Source organism: Ambystoma mexicanum, chromosome 5p, assembly GCF_040938575.1.
Source record: "Ambystoma mexicanum isolate Mex_15411 chromosome 5p, UKY_AmexF1_1, whole genome shotgun sequence".
Lineage (NCBI taxonomy): Eukaryota > Metazoa > Chordata > Amphibia > Caudata > Ambystomatidae > Ambystoma > Ambystoma mexicanum.
Genome location: NC_090930.1, coordinates 1,208,166,670 through 1,208,190,031, shown reverse-complemented (window position 1 = coordinate 1,208,190,031; position 23,362 = coordinate 1,208,166,670). Strand labels below are relative to the sequence as shown.

General features: G+C 44.4%; 1 protein-coding gene across 1 annotated transcript in view; it reads left to right on the top strand.

The window, feature by feature from the left end:
* Positions 1 to 20,479, top strand: part of BCL2 (BCL2 apoptosis regulator) — a 941,704-nt gene extending 921,225 nt beyond the window's left edge. Inside the window, exon 2 of the mRNA XM_069613689.1 lies at positions 7,718 to 20,479. Coding sequence (XP_069469790.1) covers positions 7,718 to 7,852 — 135 coding nt within the window. The 3' untranslated portion in view covers positions 7,853 to 20,479. The remainder of the gene's footprint in view (positions 1 to 7,717) is intronic.
* Positions 20,480 to 23,362: the final 2,883 nt, after the last annotated feature.

Sequence of the window (23,362 nt, the reverse complement as noted above, 5' to 3'; positions counted from 1 at the left end):
GGGTGCACACCTTTTCCTTGGCAGACACGAGACAGGACTTCCAATCAAGTCCTCCCATGCAACGTCCATACCTGAAGAATGCCCTTTGCTGCCACGTTCTAACCACAGGAGACCGCGGAGCCATGCAGAGAGATAATACAATGAGAATGGAGCCCTCAGCCTGGCGATAACACTCACCCCAGAATCCAGACATCCTGTCGCAGAGCATACATGCCCAACAAATATAGGCCCGGAACAGGCCACAGCCGAACACCTTTCCCGGAGACCAGTGTTACAGACGCAGGAACATATGCTGGACAAGCCCCGTGGCCGGGCCGAAATCATGACGAGGCCCTGGGGGCCGGTTTCTGAAGAACCTGCCTGGGCCGGATTCAGGCCCAGGAGTGGTGTGGGCTTCAGGAACCGGCCCCCAGGGTCTCGCCTGACGCGTAAGTTGCAAAGGATCTGTAATGTAACTTGCCACGGCCCACGACCGCATGGTGTCAGCAGCAGTCAGTGTTGCAAAACACTGGGAGGGAGCGGCAGGGCTGGGCGGAGCCGGAGCTGCCTCAACCAAGCATGCTCCCTCCCAGTTTTTTGCATTACACAGCCTCACTAAGCTGCTCAGCTCTCCGCCGCACGTCGCACAACGTGTGCCACAACAACCGAGTCCCCAAAGATTCCCCCAACAGCATGTTGTGGGTGGTGGGACCAATGTCTATGGTGACCCCAGAGCTCGGTTTGGAAGGCTTCCGGAAGGGAAGCCTCCGAAGGGTCCAAGGGATTCCGGTGGGTCTCAGAGTGATCAGATAAGGTTATCGAGGGCGTCTGCATTACACTGCTGTCTCCACATCTTTCCCTCCTTGCAGCCTCTGCACCTTGAAGATATAGGTGGTGTCCAATGCGATATCATTTATAAATGCCATATCATATCATAACTGAAGCTAATGCCTTTTAGACTGTTCACTCACACAGAGGGCAAAGGAATGCACAAGGCTTAGAATTGCTGTGAATTAACATCTCCCCCATGGTTGTCGGGTGAGTGACGTGGCACCTACTCACAACCTGGTTGAGCCTGGCAGCCCTGCTTACGCGCACCCTCGAAAACCCATGTACTTGCCATTTTTCTTTTTTAACAAAAAAATCCTGAGTAATGTTACTGGTTTCATTCTTTACTCAACTGTTTTTCAAAACAATCAAAAAGAGAACCAGGAACCCCATGTACACGCGAGGGCATATGACTCGGAGTCAGGGAGCATTCTGCTGGGAACCTCTAATAAATATTTGATTGTGTAGCCAAATGCTCTCTGGCTTCTTTTCTGTTCCTCTCTCCCTGTATTCATTACCCTCCTCACTATCTATCTTTTGGGCAATATTTTCTTTCTGGGCCACTCTCCCACTGATGCCTCCATCTATTGGTGTCCTCGGGCACCTATCATTGTCTGTGGTAGTTGGCTCTCCACCAGACTGCTGTTTAATCTCAGTTACCAGTTACCAGTTTAATGGTATCCACTACAGAATAATTTCTTATTTTACTATATCCGAAATGATAGCTCTGTGGGTTGAGAGCTCGCTGCTGCAATGTGTGTGTTATCTGAAGGTTGCAGGTTTGAATTCCAGCAAGGCCATTTCAGCCTTTCGTCCTTCTGAGGTCAATAAAAGAGTACCAACACAGGTTGGGTGATATTGTATGCATATTTGTTCTATAAAAAAGAGCTTAAGCATAAGTGCTATACAATAACATATTATCATTTGGCCTTGGACGTCTGCTTGCATTCACAGTAATTTGAAAATATGGATCTATGCACACAGATATTAATCATACATAGGGTGATCCACACTTGTTTGAAATGATTAGTGAAAACATAACCATATGTTTCGTAGTGTAATTAGGAACAATGCTATTTGATGCCACTTCCTGTTTTGTCAAGGGGTGAAAGGTCGTGTTTCATCGCTTCCCGGGATGTCACTTTCGGGTGGGGTCAAATGTCATCACTTCCGGTGATGTCATCAGAGGTCAAGGTTCGTGAGGCAAGGGGTGTGCCACTTTTTATTGGGTGTCCGGGCCTATTTCTTGTCCCAGTCCGACCCAGGACAAGCCTCAGGTTCAAGTCAACCTTCATTCTGAGAATTTAAGTGAAAGCCCCGTATTGTTAAGGTGACGTCACCATCTGGCTGCAACAGCTGCCAAAGCATCACCTTTTTTCACATTTTAGCTAAGGCTACCCCACGTCTAAGTTTAACAGTCTATAATAGGTACTCCCCATAACCATGGATTCTTTTGTATGGGAGATTAATCAGTGCTGAAGTTGGAGATTAATCAGTGCTGAAGTTTTGACAATTTCCTGAAATCCAGGTTTATTTTTTAAAATTGCTTAGCACTTTTTATAAGATTCTTTAAAATTGAACTGATGAAATCCTATTGCAATGGTTTATGAAACAAGTTGTATTAAGATGTTCCAGAGTGCTTTTCCATCACACGCTTAACAATGCGTGCCCCTTAACTTTGTCTAATATATTGATCACAATCATCCCGGCTTTCCTTTGTCAACGATATATTTTAAGAGGACTTGTTATTTTTCTCAATCTTCGTTCTCTTGTAATTTAGCCATTTACTTTATAATCATCCAATCCAATGTTATTATTTTTGGGATAAGAAATTGGAATGTGGTCTCATTTCACTTTTTTCCATTGACTTACTCCACATTGGAGTGCATACAGGTGTTGTGTGTCATTGATCTAGACTGTTTCCAGATATATCAGGAAATTAGAAACACTTATAAGGAAGAATAGGGCATTGAAAATGATTTTCTGTACTTTTTATAGACTGGGAATCTGTTTATCACTTTTCTGTAGCACCACCGAATGTGGCCAAAACCAATTTTAACTTGTAAACTGTATATAGATCATTGCGCAGGGCACCTAAATTCCTTTCTTAGATTCTACTTCTAGATTCAACAGCACCCTTAATCTGGCTTAATTGTATTGGATGTTTTTGTATGAACCCTACAGGTTAAATTATTGGAAATGGCTTGGTATGTCACTGTGTTGATTTTATTGCCCCAAAATATCACTGTAGTAGTTTCAAAGTGCTGATCCTTGTACGAGGTGCATTGTGTCCCGGCTCAGAGTAACCCGAACGTAGTCTGCTGGAAAGGAGAGCAAGAGGAAAGGAAGAGGGAAGGAAAGCGGGAAGGAGGTTGCAGATGCAAGGAGTGAGTCGGGCAAGTGGGTGCTTTTTATTAGTGTGGATGCGTGTTAGTCCACTATACATGGGCTATCTTCTAAAGTGATGCCACACATAAGTGTGTGTTGAGTTAATATATGCATTGGGATTCCACAGCAGTTTTGGAAGGATTATAGGTTAGAAATAGCGTAATATTAGGTGCTCGAGGGGGATGTTATTCTATCATAGCACTTGGCATTGAATGATTTGTATCTTCATCACTATATCTGACCATAAGCATTCTGCCCAATGCCGATGGGGTCTTATAAATCAACAATACATATATGAATGTTTCCCAGGAGTAGGTCTCAATCTGTTCACTGTGAGTGACGAATCCCGAGATATTGTCCCTTCTCCCCCGGGGGTAGCCCCTTCCCATGAGACCAGGGTGATGAGGCCGCAACCCGATAGTCCCCCTGGGGTGTTACCCAGCGGGAGGATGTCATGCGAGGAGACCCCCCCCTCTCGGGACAGGGAGAACATCTCGGGAGAGCGCGGTATGTATACCCTCCACCTGTGCTGCACACACTCCCTGAGTCATTAGACCCCTCTATTAACACACACTCCCATTAACAGGCTAGGTCTATGTACTTCTGTAATATCTGTAAAATGTAAGGTACTGGGATGAAGAAGATCCTTGCCTGACCCTAGTACTGGGACGAGGTGGCCCTTAGGAGCAGTAAGGATTGACTTGTCAGCTCTCACTGCAGGTGTGGACGCTGCACGAGGGTGAAGTTTCTGAAATAAAAAGGTAACTGAAAAAGGACTTGCTGTCTTCTCCTTCGGCCCGCGACGAACCCAGGAGTTTCAAATTGCGTGTACGAAACAATAACCAGGTGGAGCGGCAGACTGAGGCAAGGGGCCGTGGAGGTCCAGAGGATGTCACGCAAGAGGCAACCTCCCTGCCCATCTTGAGGAATCGTAAGCTGGTGCAGCCACAGGAAGCTGGAAGCAGAGAAGAGAACCGCAGACCCAAGCAGCCGACGAGAAGGAATAGCAGTGCTACTGCGAGGATGCCTGATCCCAAAAAGGACCAGAGAGCTTCCCGACCCCAGTAGCTGGTACAGGGGTGATCGGGAGGGCCGGTAGAGACACGGGTCAGGAGGCAAGACTTTCTGCGGAAGAGGAGTGCTTCCTTGGCCCAGTGGAGTCACGAAAGCTACTGACCACCAAAGAGGGGTTTGAGACCCAGATCGGGAAATTAGCCATTTCGGTCACGTCAGTACTTGGCGAGAAGATGAGCCAAGAGAACTGAGCATAAGGAGGAGAGAAACCTGGGTTGTGGACTCCCGCCGAGAAGCGGGGCATCTCCCTCACATCCGTACTTGGCAGAGAGCGAGCCAAGGGAGCAGAACATAAAAAGGAGTGAACTAGGGATCTGGGACCCAAACCAGGAAGTGAGGTGTCTTCCTAGTGGTCCCACTTGACAGGAGAGTGAACCAAGTGGGCCGAATCGAATGGCAAGAGAAACCAGGATCTAGAACCCAAAATATGCATACAGCACGAGTCATCTTCCTCATCGCAGTAATTGGTAAAGGGAAGATATCAAGTGAACCCCAATCAAACAAGAGAAGTTAAGAACTGTGTGTTTGAAGCTAAAGTGAGAGAGGCTAGGGGAAGGAAGCCATTCCCTCTAGTGATCTGGAACTGTGCTGGTAATAGAAAAGTTACCAGGAGAAGGGAGTCATTCTCCTGGTAACCGAAATCAGGAGAAGGGAGTCATTCCACCTGGTTGTGTTGAACTGGCAAGATACTAGGAGAAGGGAGGCATTCTCCTAGGAAGCGAGGTGGTACAAATTCAAGAGTCATGATACCAGGAGAAGGGAGTCATTCTCCTGGTATTCAAAACCAGGGGAAGGGAGACATCTTGAGAGGGGAGACATTCTCCTGGAACCCGATAGTGAAGAAACTGTGGGTAATAAGAAATATTGATGTTTGAGCTGGAACTTTACCTTGTGATCTTGAACTGAGGATTTTACTGCTGTTTAACATTACAAATTGAAACTTTGTATTGTGTCTGGAAAGGGAATTGAGATCTGGGGAAGGGAGTCACTCCCCCAGGGCAAAGATCCTGCAACACAGTAGGAACTTTGCTCCACTGTCCAGAAGATGGAAGTCATTCTTCTGGAACAAGGACATACACGCCCTTTTTAGTTTATTATTTAGTGTAAGGGACAGAACGTATCCAGTTATAATTTTGAATAAAAAGTTTCTAAACACAAAACTTTCGAATACAAAGTTTCTAAAAAAAAAAATTTCAATGCAATTTTTTTAATGATAATGGATTTAGTTTAGTTTCGTATAGTAAATTAAGTGTTTTTTTCTAAAAAAAAATGGGGTTTAGGGGGGACCCCCCATAAAAAAAGAAAAAAGCGAAATTCACTCGAAAAAAAAATGTTCAATGCTTTGTTGTCGAAAATTTTGTATTTCGAAACTTTGTCGAAAAAGTCACTATAAACTAGACAGAAGCAGGGTTTTTGACACAGGACGGTAGACTGTTAATTTGCACGTACATTCTGACATCACCCCTAGGTTTTTAGTTGAGGCAGGCCCTCCCCTCTTAGGGTTAGGGCAAGCTAGGTTTTCTCTTTATTTTCTAGTATAATAAAACCATAACTCATGCCGCCTGTGTGTCAGTCTCCTCCTTCTGCACGGTTACATCACCCATTTTGAACATCCTTTGTTTCTGAAAAGTAACCTACCAGGGCTTCCTGCACCATATATGCGTAATGTCACATCTGAAGATCACAAATAAATAAGACCTGAATCTACAGCTTCCAATTTAGTACAACATGTAACACAAATCCATCGATGGATAAGAACGTGTGCCTATCGGTGACGTAGAGAAGGGAAACCCAGGCCAGCCAGTTTCCAGACTGGGAAAAATTATATGGAAAGAGCGAGAACCAATGACGGAAAATGTAGGCAAGGGTGGGATCTCTGAGAGCAAGATGAAGAGGAGGGAAGGGAACCTAAGCGTCGACTTGAAACAAGAAATAGAAACATGCATTGTGTGATAAGGAGGAGAGGTGGCAAAGATGTATCCTGGAAGGGGGCTGTCCCTTTAGGAAATACATGCTCTGTGCTATGTTAATTGTGTCTGGGGTAGCGCTGCATGCTGCCTGGAAACATTGCAAGGGGGTGGTGGAAAGGTTTGCAGGGGCAGGAGGCTAAATAGAAAGCTGCTAATCTAAAGAAAGATGGTTGAAGTAAAGCTTTCAGAGCCTGACAAACATTCTCCCAAGTAGGATTGTGGGGGAGCGATGGGGTACACCTCACCTATCTACGAATAGCTGTTGATTTGGTTGCGCAGGGTATACAGTCTTTATAACGAACATTTTATATAGAATTAATATATAACGAAAATCATAACGAAAATGGATGTGGGGGTGGGATAAGGGTTCAATCTTGTGGGGAAACGGTTGGACTGGGTTTTTAGGTGTGGGAAACGAGGTTTGGGGGTACTACCCCTCCAAAAAAAAAAAAAGAAAAAAGAATTTATGTTTTGTCGTTATATAATTTTCATTATATGTGCATTTGTTATAAAATGATCGTTATGAAGACATGTAGCTGTTGCGCAGACTATTGCGTATTATCGGGGGTGAACGAGAAGTGCCCGTGGTGCATTGCGCTAAAGCAGGACTTCAGGAAGACTGTTCCGAAAAGTTCTCTTTGAAGCTCCTTTTGAAAGGGGAGTCTGTTCTCCATTTTGGCAGGAGTGGGTGCTCAGAGGGTCTGCAGAAAGGGAGCCTGGCGCAGACCTTGCACAAGCCATGCCTTTCTAGCCCTTAGTGGTCCACCTCTGCTGCCCCCTGGGTGGTCCATTTCCATGTGTCCAACTCTAGTTCCAAGCTGTCAAGGCTAGCCAGAGAGGGCTCCGCTGAAGGCAGCACGGGCCGTAAAAGGCGCAGTAAAGACAAGCAATGCAAAACAAGTCCCAAGAGGGAAAAGAAAGTCCAGGAAGTGTGTCTTCGGGGTTGTCCTTTAATAGCATCATTATTGAGCATTCACCACCCTTTTTAGCATGGGCGTAATTTTAGGGGGGTGCAAGGGTGTTTGTGCTTGTCCCCCCCAACTTTTGTGGAACACCATTTTGTCCACCTCATTTGGGAGTGGCCCCATTTTCTTTATCATGCCCCCCCCAATATTTTCAGCAAAGTTACTTCACTGCTTTTTATGTGGCCCATTCTGAGTCTAGAAGCCCGTATTCTTTGTGCTATGCATGTGTATTTCCATGATAAATGTGTTGGTTACGCTGACTTTCTTTATGCACCAATTTAAATGCTGCAAATTGGATATCTTAATGCCTGGGCTACTTAAGATTGATGCAGATTATTAGAACAACACAAATCAAAACTAATTTCCCAAGCTACTGCAAAAGGTACAGACGTTATGATTTCTATAGTCGCAATGACCATTGTTAGTTAGAACCATAGCACAGCTGTGATTTGTTGATCAGACTGTGGTCTATTCGTCGGTTTCTGAGCCTTTGTCCCTTTTTTGTCGTTTCAGGATGCCTTTGTGGCGTTGTACGGAAACCGCGCTGGCCCTGGCTTCGATTTTTCCTGGCTATCGATGAAGTTGTTCATAAGCCTGGCCGTCCTCGGAGCTTGCATCACTCTTGGAGTGTACTTGGGGCACAAGTGAAAGCCAACATACTACAGTGTACCTCCTGCCAAGAGAAGCAGAAAACGGTTCTTCCCTGCAGTCATCCCCGTTCATCGTTCGATACCAGCTATTACTGCCAAAGATGTATTTTTATATTTTTTCTTTTTTTTTAACGTTTCAATAATTTATTTCTTCCCAAAAAGATTTGCGTTGTTTCACCTCCGAATCCATACGGTCTCTACCAGAATATAGAACAGGAAATCCCTGCTGTGTATCCCCAAATTCCTACATGTTTTTCCTTGAATAGTTAAGCATTCCTTGTGTGATCAATTTGGGATTCTGGAAAAAAGAAAAAGACATTCACTCAATGTATATTCTGAGATAGGAGTTTGATTTGTCGAGCCACATTTTTTGCAGCTGCTGATCCAGCGAGAGCCTTCTTCTTGCTTCCTTCCTCATGGTACACCGTTTGAGAGACATAATTCCTAATCCTGAAAGCTTACCCATATCTGGTGCTCTGCCCCAGAAGAACCCTCTTTGAGACCAGATAAGGCACCATATATCAGTATTCATGTTAAAGCTATCAGCCTGTTTGCCAACACAACTGCGGCATGAAAACCCATTCTACTATCTCAATTTCCGCCGAGGGTCGCCCTGGAATACACAAGCACAACAACTAGTTGTCAACGATTAAAAGCTGGTCCTGCTCCAGGAAGTTAATGAGCAGAAGATTTCCTGTCATGTTGACTTCCAAAAACCTCTACTGCGTCTAATCAAATGCTGCCTCGAATCCTGGATGAGGCACCGCATTGGGCGCCTTTGTGCCTGGAGGATCGATCATATTTCAATGATGTTTTTTTTTCTATTTCTATTAACATGTTTATTTTTTGGTTTCACAAATCCATGGTGTCACAGTCCGGCTCGTTCAACAGCATCCATAGTCTTTGGAATTGGGAATCATCACCAGAGGAATGTGTTTTTGGCACAATCTCTCTGCAAAGGGATTTCACTAACTTCTGCAAGCGTAGCCTAGTACTTCACTCCCATCTCACACATCAAGTGTTCAGTTCTATTGCAAGGGCACTGCAATATAGGACCTTTTAAGTGTACAAACTGTGGTCCATCTATCCATAGAAAGATGGGCTAAAGAGACCTTCCTGGTAACTAAAAAAAAAAACTATTGTTGAACTGGTGGCTTGTGTTATCGGAGCTTCTACGGAGAGTTGCGAACTTGCAAACATGAACTAGTCACACTTTGGGACTGTGTCGGTACTGGTTGACAAGCGTCAATGCAGTAGTGAACATTCCTCATAGTACGATTAACTGTGCAAGCAGACGTTCCTTCTGTCGCTCTTCTTTTCCACCTTCGTAGACCTGGCTGCCATCTTGAACCTTGCTGCTTGGTAGCCCAGGGCTGTGTGGCTATATTATGCCTTTATTCACACAGCGACATGTAACAGTCTGCAGTTATTATGGAATGAAACGACCAAAACACAGTATTGCAAGAGAGAAGGTTGGCTACGAATGTAAACAACGTTGTCAATATCAGCAGCGCAGCTGCAAAATCCTGGGGCCATAAAGTTACAGGGCAGTGGTACTCAAGCCTTTTTTGGCAAAGGCAGAAAAACACAAAGGGCCATGGTCTTGGGGATCTATAATATATGCAAAGGTTTCCAGGCATATTCTGCAAATCAAGATTTCCATCTGTGTGTTCCCGTTCTGAGTTTTGTTGGCCTGCAAAGTCTTTTTTTACAGGGCAGAGTGATTTTGCGTCTCGTTTGTATGCATTTCTTTCCATGTTCAAATGTTTTCTTTCACACTTTGATCCAGAGGCCCTTGAAATCGTTGACGGGACCTCCCCTTTCGGGACCTGGACCCTACTGGTTGAGAACCCCGGTCGTGGAGAACTCACTTTGTGTTTTCAAAGCTGCTTCTTCCCTTAGATGTGTGCATATCTTGAGGGCACCCGCCCTGTCAAGAGTAAGCCTGGATTGTCACAGTTCAAATTGGAAACATTTCGTGTTGGAGATTTGTATCAAAGATGAGCGCTTTACTTCAGGCATGCTTAAACTTTAGCTTTATAAGTTACTAGACAACAACAATAATATTAGGAAGACACACTTAAACGTGCTGGGTCTCTTTGCTGAAGCCATCTTTAGTGTTATTTATTTTGGACTAGCCATACAGCCAGCAGGCCATCTCACTGCATACTACTACGACATGCTGCAAGGACGGGTATCCCTGCGGCTCAGCACTGCGGTATCCGTTGGAAGTTGACTTACGACATGTTTTCTCGCCTGCGTCATACCAATATGGAACGGTATCAATTGTTTTGTTTTAGGTTTACGTGATAGAAGAATCTTAAGAATGCAATATGAAGTCCTCTGCTGCTACGCTGTCCGGATCGATTCAAAGGAGTTTATTTTTGTAGTTTCATGGCGAGTATCTCAAAGCTGCTTTAGAAATGATACGATATGCAGTCTCAACGGCTTGTAACATGGGTGCCTTTAAGTGACCACAAGCCCATACCTTCATGCAATGTCTCCATGACCTTGTTTGTAATGCATCGAAATGATGGACTCCACCATATACTCTTTTGTTTTATGCAACTTATATCAACAACAGCTGTCCCCTGGTCCTCGCCCTCAGCTAGGGGAGGCGTTCCAGTGTGTGGGCACCTCCTGAATGAAGAAGGCTGGTGTCAAAGATGTTCTAGGGTGTGTTAGAACCGCTGATTGTAGGTGTGTCTTGACGCAATGTTATTTTGTAGTGCTTTGTGCTCATGATGCGGCCAAATGCTTTGTTCAGTTAGTCGGTTAATAGGTGCACTAGGCACTGCCTCTTTCCTTGGTCATTGATAAATAGTCAATGCATAGTGTGTGCCGCCATTTTATATCCAACGCTGATAATGGAGTCGTTAGACTTGGGTGGTAGCCTTTACTGAACCAACAGAGATTATACAGACATAGTGCTTTAGGAGGGATGATAAATCGAGGCAGGGACTCTAAACAGGTGTGTGGCCTAGGTATTGGCTGGGGAGGCCAGTTTTAAAAGGAGTCATGGGCGCGCTGCTATTGCACCTTTTGGTTCTCCTGCCTACTCTTTTGTTTCTTAATCACACAGCCATAAAAGGGCTGCCTGCAGGGGTCGGCGACTGTGACTAGAAAGGGAAGCGGGCGGGTGTACCAAAAGATATGACAGACTCGAAACAAAAGGAGAGGTGGGCGCACTACTACCATACCTTTTGGTGCACTCACCTCTCCTTTTGTTATTTAAACAAAAGCATCCTCCCCTGCAGGCAGCCCTTTCACAATCTCTGTTGAGTGAAAGGGCTGCATGCGGTGGTCGGCTGCTGTGACTAGAAACTGAAGGCAAGGTGGGTGCACCAAAAGATATGACAGCAGTGCACCAAAAAGATAGGTGGGTGCACTGCTATCATACTTTTTTGTGCACTCACCTCTCCTTTTGTTTTTTAAATAGAAGCGCCCACCCCAGCAGGCAACCCCTTCACTACACGGCAAAGAAAATGGCCCTCATTATAGCCCCAGTGGTCCAGTAATTCCAGCGCCGGCATTCCGTTACTCCCCATTCCCGTGGAGTCATAGGACTCCATGGGTATGGGGGCCGCGGAAACACTGGCACCATGCGGTAGTGGTGCCAGTGTTTCCACGTCCGTCCGTGGCCAGTGGCGTTACACCCGCTAGGTCAGACTTGGTGGGTGTAACACCACACTGCCACAGAACTCGTAGTTGGCCGATCTGGAAAACGGTGCCAGTACAGTTTTACCGGCACTTTTAAATCTGGACCAGCTAACTTGTAATGAGGCCCAATTTCCGTTGAGTAAAAAGGCTGCATGTGCGGTGGTCAGCACCTTTAGAGCTAGTGGGGCAGGGAGCCCCGGCTCCGGAGCCCATTTTGGAGTCCGCGGGGGCTCTCCCCGGCTAGCCCGGTCCACTTAAAGCCCTGCACAGAGACATAAATAAATAAATTGTTGGAGTAATACAAACACCCCTTCACACATGCACTGATCAGAAAGCATTTCAATTTACAAATACCACGATACTTACGAAACCGTTTGCTTTCGCAAGCCCCTGAAATTAGTTCTAAAGTCGTTGGCAACCCGCATCCATTTAGATTGGTGTTTCAGGTATGGCGTACATGCCGCCATTAGAACAAACATTCGTATGACACACTAACAGCATATGTCAAGCAACACTGCTAGGGTAATAAAGGCCATTGCTCCCTGGAAAATAATATTAAGCTAATAGACCATCATAACTGTTCCTCTCCACTTTGTTATACACAGAGGTCGAAGTGGGAGGGAGCGGTCGGGAGCGGTGCTCCCATACTTTTTATTTTCAAGTTTCACTGTTCCTATACTTTTATTTTAAAAAGAAACTGTTCCTGAATGGTTTAGTTTTAAAATAAAAGTGTAGGAAGAAGTTGAAGTTTGCACTACAGTGCACTGCACTGCACATTCCCATAAATAGTAGGTGTGTTTCTTAGAGGGTTCGGATTGTGTTTGGGAGGGGGCGCAGGGATGGGGTTTGTGGGGAGCGGGGCAGACCAGCAGAGAACATAGCTCCACTACTTCTTTTCGTACACTTCGACCACTGGTTATACAAGGACTGTAAACGCTGCTAACCCAGAGGTTAGTTCATGTCCGGCCATCAATCAGTCAGACCACCACGCCACCTTATCGCCTTTATCCTGCTGCGTGCAACTGAACCCGGATATTTCCAGATAACGCGCAGAGCTGAAATAAACGTCTGCGGTCTCGCGCGAATACTGTACTGAGAACCAAGCAAAGCTCGCAGTCGCAGCCATATTCCCAGTTCCGGCCATCTTTCTCCCCCTACAGCTACCCATACCTCACACTCGGTTTTCATTAAAGCAGAATTTCATTACGCTTCATAACGCTTTCCAATTTCTATTTAGCCGACGGCTCTGGGAAGATGAAACTCGGTAACTGTAATTGTACAGTTTAAACCTCAGTAGTTCTTGAAACCGATAGCCTGGCATTTCAGTGTCGCTGCAACCAAGGCACGGCCATTGTTGAGCTGAGCACTCCGGGTTCAAGCCTGGTGAAACCATAAGAACATGGCAAGCCCAAATGAACCGGCTGATTCATTGAAATTCCTGTGAGTTTAATTTCCCAGACACTTCACAGGTTTTAATGGCGAAAAAGTCTAGTAGCTATCATTTTTAACAAATGACGCAAAAAGGTTGGGTGTTTTGTTTGCAAGGCCCGGCTGAACCCTGCAAAACATTTGTAGAGTACTATGAAGCAAGCCCCACAAGCACAGCAATGGAGTTGACATTTCTAGTGCATTGTTTATTTACCAACAACAGGGCATATCAATACATTGTTAAAAAACAACATTATTGCAACAGCTTGATACCCAGAGGTTTTCTAAGCGCGGACCCAAGTGCCCTCATTACGACCTCGGTGGTAGCCATGCCGCTATTGGCGTCATGGCTGCCGCCGAAATCGCGTCCGGGTCCACAGAATGAGGAATTACCGGGCCATTCCAAGTTCGGAAGGCCCGGTAATTCCTCCCTCCAAGGACCCGGACCCGGTCCTTCCCCATTCCCATTTCAGCCCCCTTAGGGCTGAATGGGAGAGGGAGCAAATAACTGGCCATTAGGAGTTGGCCCGTTGTTTGCTCCCTCTTCCCCTCGCGGGACCCGGTAAGCACGCCTGGTTTGACCAGGCGTTACTTACCGGGTCCTGCGAGGGGACCTCGTAATGAGGCGGTAAAGGGTTAACGGCGCCAGCACCTTTTACGGCGCCGTTAACCCAGTACCGCCAGGGTCGTAATGAGGCCCAAGGGTCGAACTGGTGTGGCTCTGTGTTGTTTTGCGTGCAAGGCGAGCACGCTGCCCCTAAGACCTGCTCCTGAGCCATTAGCATGGCTTCCAAATGCTGATCAAACTTTCAGAATGGCCGTCCTTGCGGCGCAGCCAATGTGCATAACACAACCACCCCAGTCTGTTTTTTGACAAAGGGAACATTTCTTTTCAGGATGCCTGGATGGCATATCTTTAGGTGATTTAACGTTGACATCATTATTGTACTTTCCTATCCAAATAAAATGTAATAGTTAGCAAAGACAGACTGACCAATCGTTATCTTTAGAAAAAAAGGTCTTACACCAGAACTGTCCATAAGAAAATGTCTCTTGATCGAAAACTATATAAGCTCAAAATCATTGAATGCATTTAAAATATAGCAATGAGAATGATCAAGAAAAATATCAAAAGTCTGTTGTTGGTCACATTTATGGGAAACTGTGACATTTCCACTAAGCCTAGTTAGGAAGTACCTATCAGTACATGTTTGATTGTCCACATTGAATATTTGTTCACGGCTACCATGGACAGCGGTACCACACCAGGGATTTTCAACCTTTGGCCTTCCAGATGTTTTCCTTATGGCTCGTGTTCTGGTGATCCTCGCTTTCTAGTGGCTTGTTAGTGCAGGAGCTTATTACCCTCTGCTCTCCTTGCAGCATGTTCTCCCACCTGTTCCCGGCCCTCGGGCTGCCTCTGTACCTTTCTGGAGCTGTCTTCAGTCTCTGCCTTACCGTGAATGGTTCTTCCTCCCCCACGCTGCAGTCCTGGCGGGCCGCTGCTGTACCTTCTTGCAGCCACTGACGGTCTGTGCGCTGCGCCACATGTCCTTCTTCCTTCTCCTCGCTGCAGTCTTGTCGTGGTCCTCCTCACGGGCGGCACTGCAGGGTGTTCACTTCTCCGGGCCAGTCTTCCTGTCGCTAGCTGCTTCCTGGATGTCCTAGGATCTCTATGCTCCCTCGCTGCTGGTCCTCCTCACCAACAGCGCTGCAAGGCTCCTCCACTCCGGGCTCGCTGCGCGTCGCCTCCGTCGACCACGCTGTGCTGTGGCTGGGTTCTCCCCCGCGGTCCGCCTCCTCTGGTCCGGGTCCTGCACGTCCCCTCCTCACGGGACGACAGCATGGGCTGCCGCTCGTCGCCAGTTGTTTCATTCTGGTATAGACCCAAGTATACAATAATGAGCAGACACCATATATGTCTCTTCTCCTTTATTTCCATACACTTACTGGCTTCCCCTCTCTCTTCCCCCTCCCTCCTCGCGTCCCTCCCTTTGCAGTCCTTGATTTCGGATTCTCCTTAAAGGGGTCGTGGTGCTTGGCCTGTAACAGCCAGCACAGCCAATGGTGAAGGATCATGAGAGCTGCAGTCCCAGGTTGTAGACCCCTGTCTGTACACTGAGAGGCATAGTTATTACTGAATAAACAGCACAGTTGTGCTCGGAGTGCTTTCCAACCTTTGATGTCTAGCTTTGTTAACCCTTGTTTTGGAAGCTCTGGGAGAAAGCTTGCTATTTTATGATGTAATGTTGGCCTCTCAGAAGGGCAGAGTAATGACATGAAAAGAGGGACACATTACACACAGAATATAGTAAGTGGGAGATCATGTCACTGCAAGGGTGAAAAGGAAAAACTACCCACAAAGCATCATGATTTCCCAGGAACCCATACTGGCAAATTAAACAAAAGGGCTTCTCTCAGCCTCATCAAAATATAACCGTAACTATAGGGCACGTTTTCTAGTGAAGGAAAACACACCTGATCCTAATATCTACTTGCACAGGGCCTACATTAAAGTCTTGCCACCACAGTTTGATGGTTCATTTATTTCCAGCCATCTGTTACGTTCAATGCCGGATGGGCACAGACTGAAGAAAACGGTGCCTAGCAAATTAAAGGTTTACTAGTACTCAGGAGGAGGAGGATGAGGGCCAGACTATATAAGCGGTGAACCGTGCTATCCCCTCCCTGTGAAATGCAGAGTAATGGGGGCAGTTCACCAGTGGCAGCAAGCAGATAATACAGTGACGCAGACTGAGGGGCTGTTAATGTACAATTGCCCGCTACGCAGCCCTGCTAAAGGAATCAGTCCTTCTAAAATAGACAAGGGGTCATTTTTGTAGAATATGTATCATTTTCCTATGATAGGGATGTAGTGGTGTCAATGGACAAAGAGGGGCCTTAGCCAGCATGGTACTCGCATTTGCTGCTGGAAGCTCGAGCAGAGAATGGCTTGTGCATGTGTTGACAGGCCCAAGCATGCTTGCGCCATCTTGGAGGCAGGCCACACTTGGAGCAGATTTAGAAAACACCGCCACGAGAGGCCGAGCGTGGTATAAATCAAGATAACATAAAATGCACACATACAGAGTGCACATACGCACTATTTACTACTCTGACTATCTCCACTGAGCTGGACTCCGGTCCCTGAGGGCGTTCAACCTACAGCACGTTGAGACCATACCAATAGCGAAATGTGCTATACAAATGTCCATTAACATAACATGAGAATACCCGCACAAGTGAAATTAGTCCATTTTCCCAAACTGTCTTAATACTGTTAGCGCAGTAATGACCCAAAACCGCAATTACATCAAATACATTCAGGCACATTTCAGGGAAAGCTATACAGAGTCATTCTTGTTTCAGTGTGAACAGTTCAGGGCATCGGTGTAGTAGGCTGATCCTGAGTCGACGCCATTCCAGATTCCTTTACAAGAAATGGTGCAGGTGCCCAGTTGGGATCTCGCAACACATGAGTCCGCACCAAGAACCACAGCAAAGTGCTGGACTTTGTCCAGTACTAATGGCCAATCGTACCCCTGACGAGTGCCCGCACATGCAGTGCTCTCTGGGAAGCAGAAATTTCAATTCAGGATGTGTGCATTATGCAACGATGCATGGGAACACGATCCAAAGTAGGACTCTGCTTTAAAGCCCTTTGTGAAAAAATGGGCAAGACCCAAAGGGACCAGGGGACCAGGTTGCAGATCAACTTCAAAATCCTAAAATCATTTTTGGACCAAAAAAGTGGGCTGTGCATTTCACATCCCATGGTGGATTTGCTCAGAATGGTATCCACTTTTGCATTCTTTGGGGCAATGGGCATTAGCGTGTTAGTGGCATTCTCAAGAGCATTGCGCCTCTCCGACATAGAGCGCAAAGTGCAGGGGGGACCTGATGGTGAATCTTCTAATACGAATCAGTTAGGAGCAGCACGCTGGCGATCCAGAATGGGCCTTATGACCTAGACTACTTCCTCAAGGAGATATTGGCCAAAATCTTATGAGTATGGCTCAAAAGAGGAGGCTAGAGTCCCCTCTGGTGCACAGGGTAGGCTTCTGAATCAATCTTTTCCACACACTGAGTTAGAGTTGAGAGCAACCTTGGTTTTCAACAAGGGCATATTCACAGATGAGACCCAAAGGATGAGTGGAGTAGGTCCCAACAAATACAAAGAAGGTATTAATGGGATAAGAGTTAGGTTAGCAAGGTATGTGTTAACAATCCACATAGCCATTTACTTATTCTATGGGTCATTGGCACTTATATGTCACCAGCAGACAGGTAAATAAGTGCAAAGTTTGGAGATGGGCAACTGAAGGTGCATGTGTGGTGTTAGTCAGTTGTTGTGGACTGGAAAGCCCAACGTTAGGGGGCATTTGTTGAGAGATGCAATTAGGCAGTAGCACACAGAGGACACTAAGCCCAGCATGCTAATCTTTCACTTGGGGTCAAAAGACTGACAGTCAAGGATAGGGGTTCCGCTGGTGGAGCGGGTGTAGGTATGGCTGACCAAAAAGAGGCTTTCAATGGGCAGCCTAAGTGTATATAGCTCCAAGAAATTGTTAGCATACAACGGCACATGGCATAGTCAATTACAAGACAAGTACATCCATCCATTCATAGATAGTTGAGACAGTGGAATGATTAAGAAGGAATTTCAATAGGAATAAGGAGAATTTTTCAAGAACCAAAGGGATAGAGTGAATAATCTGTTTGTCAGATGTGTGGCTAGACACATTCGACATGAGGCCATCGAGGTACAGGAATTATATAGGACCAAGAAACGCAGTGCAGTGGCATCATCTCAGGGGGTAGAAAACCACCTCACCTAGTAGACTTAGTGGAAGTCCTAGAAGGAATGCCTACCGCATAGTCAATCAGAAGTTAGCTATCACCAAATACCTGGGCCACTTTGATGTATAAATGGCAGAGTCTTGCAATCAGTAAGTCGCAGGACACCAGGCAGCACATGACTGAGTGCCATTCAAGAAAGACGGTTTGTGAACACTGAACAACTGGCGAGGTGACAACAGACATGGGACTGCAAATAAACTGATGAACAGACTAGAGAAGACAACTAAGAGTAAAAGCTCAGAGAATGGGAGCAGAAACTAGGTCTCTGGGAAACAGCCAATGCAAGAGCCACACAACATACCCATTACAAGCAAGCTTTATAGTTCAGGAACATCAAAGAGAGAAAATTGCCTTTTGGGAAAGGGGATTATTGACCTGGATTGATCAAAGAATCCAGGGCCAATTAAGAAATATCCAGAATTGTGCCGTTTGGCATTTGCTATGAAGCCCTATGACGCAGAGTCATACAGAACATGATGCACAGATATTGTTGCCTGATCCTCATCCCCAAAGCTGGAAGTTAGCAGAGGCAGCTTGGAAAGAAGTAGAATGTGCTTTCAATGTTGTAGGTCACCTTAACAAACATGCTGCCATCTGCTGCGCTATTTGTAATTTGGTACGGTCAGACCACATTACTTAAAACAGTGTCAGAGACAGGTTTTGGTGCCAGAGTGGAAAAAGGGCTCCTTGTGGGGCACTGGTCAATAACATTTCACAATGTTGAGGGTGGCTTGGTAGACACATTGGGATCAGAAAGGAATCCTGGTAGGTTGACAGCCCACTCCAGCCCGCCCCTAGCACTGCCACTGTTTCTCCCCACGTGAAGGTTTCTTGTGTAATCTAGTTATGAACACAGTGGGCCCGTAGCCTAAATTTTGGCGAGGAAGTCAAAGGTAGTGATGTGTATTATGTTGGTGTGCTTCTCAAAAATCGATTCCCACCATCGTTGCTGACTTTAAGCCAACACATAACAAACACGCAAATCATAGTCCTAGGGTCCTCATGACAATTCAGAATATGACCTAATTTGTTAGATTCAGATTGGAGGTATTGTCTTGAAGCTCTGACAACAGCCACATTGCTTCTTTTCCCTTAATCTCCAACTAATTGGCACTGGCTTCCATCGTCTTTGAAGTCCCAACCAGAACTATACATTAACAACGATGTACCTTATGAAGTGGTTTCAAATGCTAAATAAACCTAAAAACGACAAGCTTAACTGATGCATCTTGCGTATCCATGATGTTAGCGTAAGAAGCACCTTCAACATGTGAACCTTACATTCAAGGTTTCCACATCAATTCACCAACTAAGGTCATGTGTCAAAGCCTGCTAAGACTGAAGCAAAAGAACGAACCAAGGATGTATTCATACATATAAGCTGAATTTATTGCTCGTGATGTTGTACAGACTTCATTTGACTGCTGTTGTATTGTTGATTGTTGTGCATGTACATACAGTGCTTGTCATATTATGTGTTTGTATTTTGTAGTCCGTTTTACAATGTAAAGGATTTTTGGTAATGCTTTACTAAATTAAAACAATGCTGCTGTGTCTGAAATGTTTATTGTTCTTCCTCTGAACTAAGGCTGGCCTGGGTGTTTGTCTATTCTAATTAGAGTTGCTGACTGTCCTGAACAAAAGCTATAAAGGATTACATTTTCAAAAATACGTTTTCACATGCACATATTTCAGTTTCCACCAGTACAGTCAAAATGTGTTTAAAGGCCAATAGGGTGACTTTACAAAGGCACCTGCTTTTAAGAACCCCCGGATGCATGATGGTAGATGACATTGCATCCCTGTTTTATAGAAGGATGTTCTGGTGTTGGCACTACCAGAAGCTACCTTCACTAACACCATTGCAAGGTTTCCGTAAGTGGAAGGGCACATCACCTATCGTTGCATGCCCTGAGTTGCACAATCTTATTCCATCTACCACAATCCTAGTGGTGGAAAAACACCACCGGAAATGGAAAAACATAAACACTGAAAACAGGAAGCCCTAATTATGTTACAATGTGTGCTAATAAGAACAGGTGAGTGAGCAAAGTTTCGGTTGACACGCACCCTGAGTTGCAAAATCTTATTCCATCTACCACAATCCTATAGTATCTTCCCAATTTGCAAGCTCTGTGTGGCCCTATGTTATGCATGCTTCACTCTGCCCCCACATTGGCCTTATTTTCCTTTCTTTTTCCTCCACAGACTACGGTTTTCTCTGACAAGGTGGCTGCCATAAAACCACTTCTGGAGGTGCTTGGCACAATCGGAAATCTTTATAACAAAAAAGGGGGTGAGTTCTGACCCTATTGGGGGTGCCAGTCCATTGTAGCATGGATCTCATTTGCCCATTTGGGACACCCTCCCTTCTTTGATAGTACATGGAAGAGAGCTATGGGTAGAAACAACAGCATTACTTTAGCAAATAAGTTATGAGAAATCACCCACATACAACATAAAGCGATAAAAGGTTAACGGAAAACAGATTAATCCTGAACAGAAACTGAAAAGGAACTGAAAAGGAAATAAGAGCATTTAGAGGATATGGTATATTAGCAACAAAGACATTATACACATTGACAACACAGTGCAATTACTGGGGAAAGTAGAAACCAAAAATCGTTGCAACTAAAATGTATTGAGAAGAATAAAACTTTGTTGAAAACATCAAGAAGCCTTATTATTGTGGGTTCCATTTCTTCAGAATGTATGGGGATAGTAATGAGCTGAGAACATTAAGTCTATGCTTTCTGGATTTCAGTAAAATCCAATTTAATTTGATTTCTGTTCCCTGGAAATAATGTTCCCTTTTAGGGAATTATCTGAAAATGTCTACTAGATAGCAGCGCTGATCTTGCTACAAATGTATTTACACATTAAATGTAAAATAAAAAGCAAGGTCAGCTATGCCATGTAGTGGAAATTGCCAGGCAAGTTCATACCTCACTATGATCCAAACTATCATACGTTCCACCTAATTATTTTTGAATGGACCATGGAATTTAAAAAGTAGCAATTTGGAGTTCATTATTGGATTTCCACAATTACAGGACTGAAAAACCTTTCTTAGCCACTTGTCAGTGAAGATCCAAATGGACTACTTGATGAAATGTCATCTTGTATTCCAATGATTCTCTATCAAATACTAGTCTGTTAAAGTTCTATTTGGAAATGGACCAAAGAAAGAAAAGTTTTCAGCAACATTTGATTGTACAGTTCTTTTTAAAAAATAGCAGCGTTACATCTGTGGCTTGAAATCACTCATTCCAATCAAAACAAATATTCCGCTATTTTTTATGATTCCAGATCCTATATAAACATCTAATTATTAAACATGCAAATTCTATATTTAACCAAGGGTTTCATTGTAATCTGTGTGATACGAAGCTTAGTGCCACACAACTGTTTTTGCAAAAGATGTTTTCTCAACACTTTGTCACTTCATGCAGATATAAAAATTAATACAAATATAAACCTGCCTCTATCTCCATGTGTGTTTCCCTTCATCTCATGCTCACCATGATTCATTTTCTGGTAGTGCATGTCTTATAGTTCGCTGCAAAATGAATTCGAGATTTTATTTTGCCCCCTTTCAGGCAACTGGAGTCCATCAAGTCTTTATTTGATTCTTTATATTTTTGTATATGTAGATTTTCACTTCCCCTACGAATTTAGGACTAAAAGCCGAAGAACACAGAGAGAGGTAACAAGGGCTCCATCAGCATAATCTGTGATTTTTTTATTTCAAAATAATTATACGTAATATACATGCAGCAATAAAAGATAAATGTTTGTTTACACTGAAAAAACACAATTGTATGTGTTTCTTTGAGGGAAACAATGGATAAACACAGATTAACAGATTCTTGAATAAAATGTAAAACCCTGGAAAAACACCACCGGAAATGGAAAAACATGAACACTGAGAACAGGAAGCCCTAATTATGTTACAATGTGCGCTAATAAAAACAGGTGAGTGAGCAAAGTTTTGGTTGACACAGCAACAGCGGAAGTACATGCCATCTTGTTCCTTATGTTACATAACATCTATACCCCACGTGGGATCTCCTGCTCACACATGTAGTAGTAGTTTGTCATTTATATAGCACCTTTATCGCATTAACATGGCCTCATCGCACTTGTAGTGGAAACGCGCTCTGGGGATCGAAATCCAATGTAAGGGAAAATTGTCAGAAGGATTAGAATGTGTATGTGCATTTGGCCAAGAAGGGGAGTTAGGTGGGCTGCCAGGGCTTCAGTAAGCTACCCATGAATGTCAGGCCTGTGGATTGGTGCTGAGGTGGTCAGGTGGGTGCCTGACTGCAAGAGACTTGTTATGTGTCCAGCTAGCCTGAATTGTTGTCATTGGTCGTCGCTGCATTGTGATGGCAGATGCGTTGTGTTTTAGTCTGGTGTATGGAGGCAAAACATTATGTGCCCAGCTAGACCACATTTTTGTTGTAGGTCGTTGCTGCATTCATAAACATAGAAGAAGGACAACCATCTGAAATGTCAAAGCAGGAGTGGCTGCAGTGACACTCGAGAACCTAATTCAAAATATGGATTTGCATATGATTAATCTTAATTGGAATGATTTAAAACGGGGTCATCCTGGTGTGATACCCTGAGCTCAACAAAAGCAGATAAATAGCAAAAGGTGGTCTTTCCTCTATGTCAGTATAGAAGGAGGGCTACCTTTTTTCTAAGCTTAGGCTTAGCAGAATAAAAAAGTATTTCTTATATTGTTTGCACACGTTTAAGGGAGGGTTTTAAAAGAAAAGTGCGACACTGCCTTGCCTAATCCTATCCTCTATGGCAAGCCCTGAATTTGTAATGAAAAACCCTGAACTGAACTTCAGTGGCCAACCTTCCATTTTAATATTGAAAGACTGGCTTATGAGAGCAGGACGCCGTGACCATTCTGCACCCTGAGGGTTCCCTTTCTAATAGCTGAGCCTCTCATTTTTTCGGCAATTGATGTCCCCCCTTCCACTTGGCCCATCTTCCTACTGTGCCTATACATGTTTTCTACTTTCCTTGACATCAAGGGCTCTATTTTTTTTATTGTTGTTTCTTTTTTGTTGTTCTATAATGTTTTTATGTAACACATTTCCATCCCACAAAACAAAAAAGTGTCCTGACAGGTTCACTAAACATATATATAAATTTAATTTATAATAAACTTCTCAATACCAGAAATATGGCACAAGCTATCTAGTTTTCTGTGTCCACCTAAGTTTTCATAAGGATACATTTTACAAAAATCACCATTTTGTACTTCTGTTTAAGCATTATACAGTCACTTCTGTATAATGCTTAAACAGAAGTACAAAATGGTGATTTTTGTAAAATGTATCCTTATGAAAACTTAGGTGGACACAGAAAACTAGATAGCTTGTGCCATATTTCTGGTATTGAGAAGTTTATTATAAATTAAATTTATATATATGTTTAGTGAACCTGTCAGGACACTTTTTTGTTTTGTGGTTTAGTGATTTCCCGGTCCTTGACAGAGTAGGGATATACCCTCTAGTGCATTACACATTTCCATCCAACA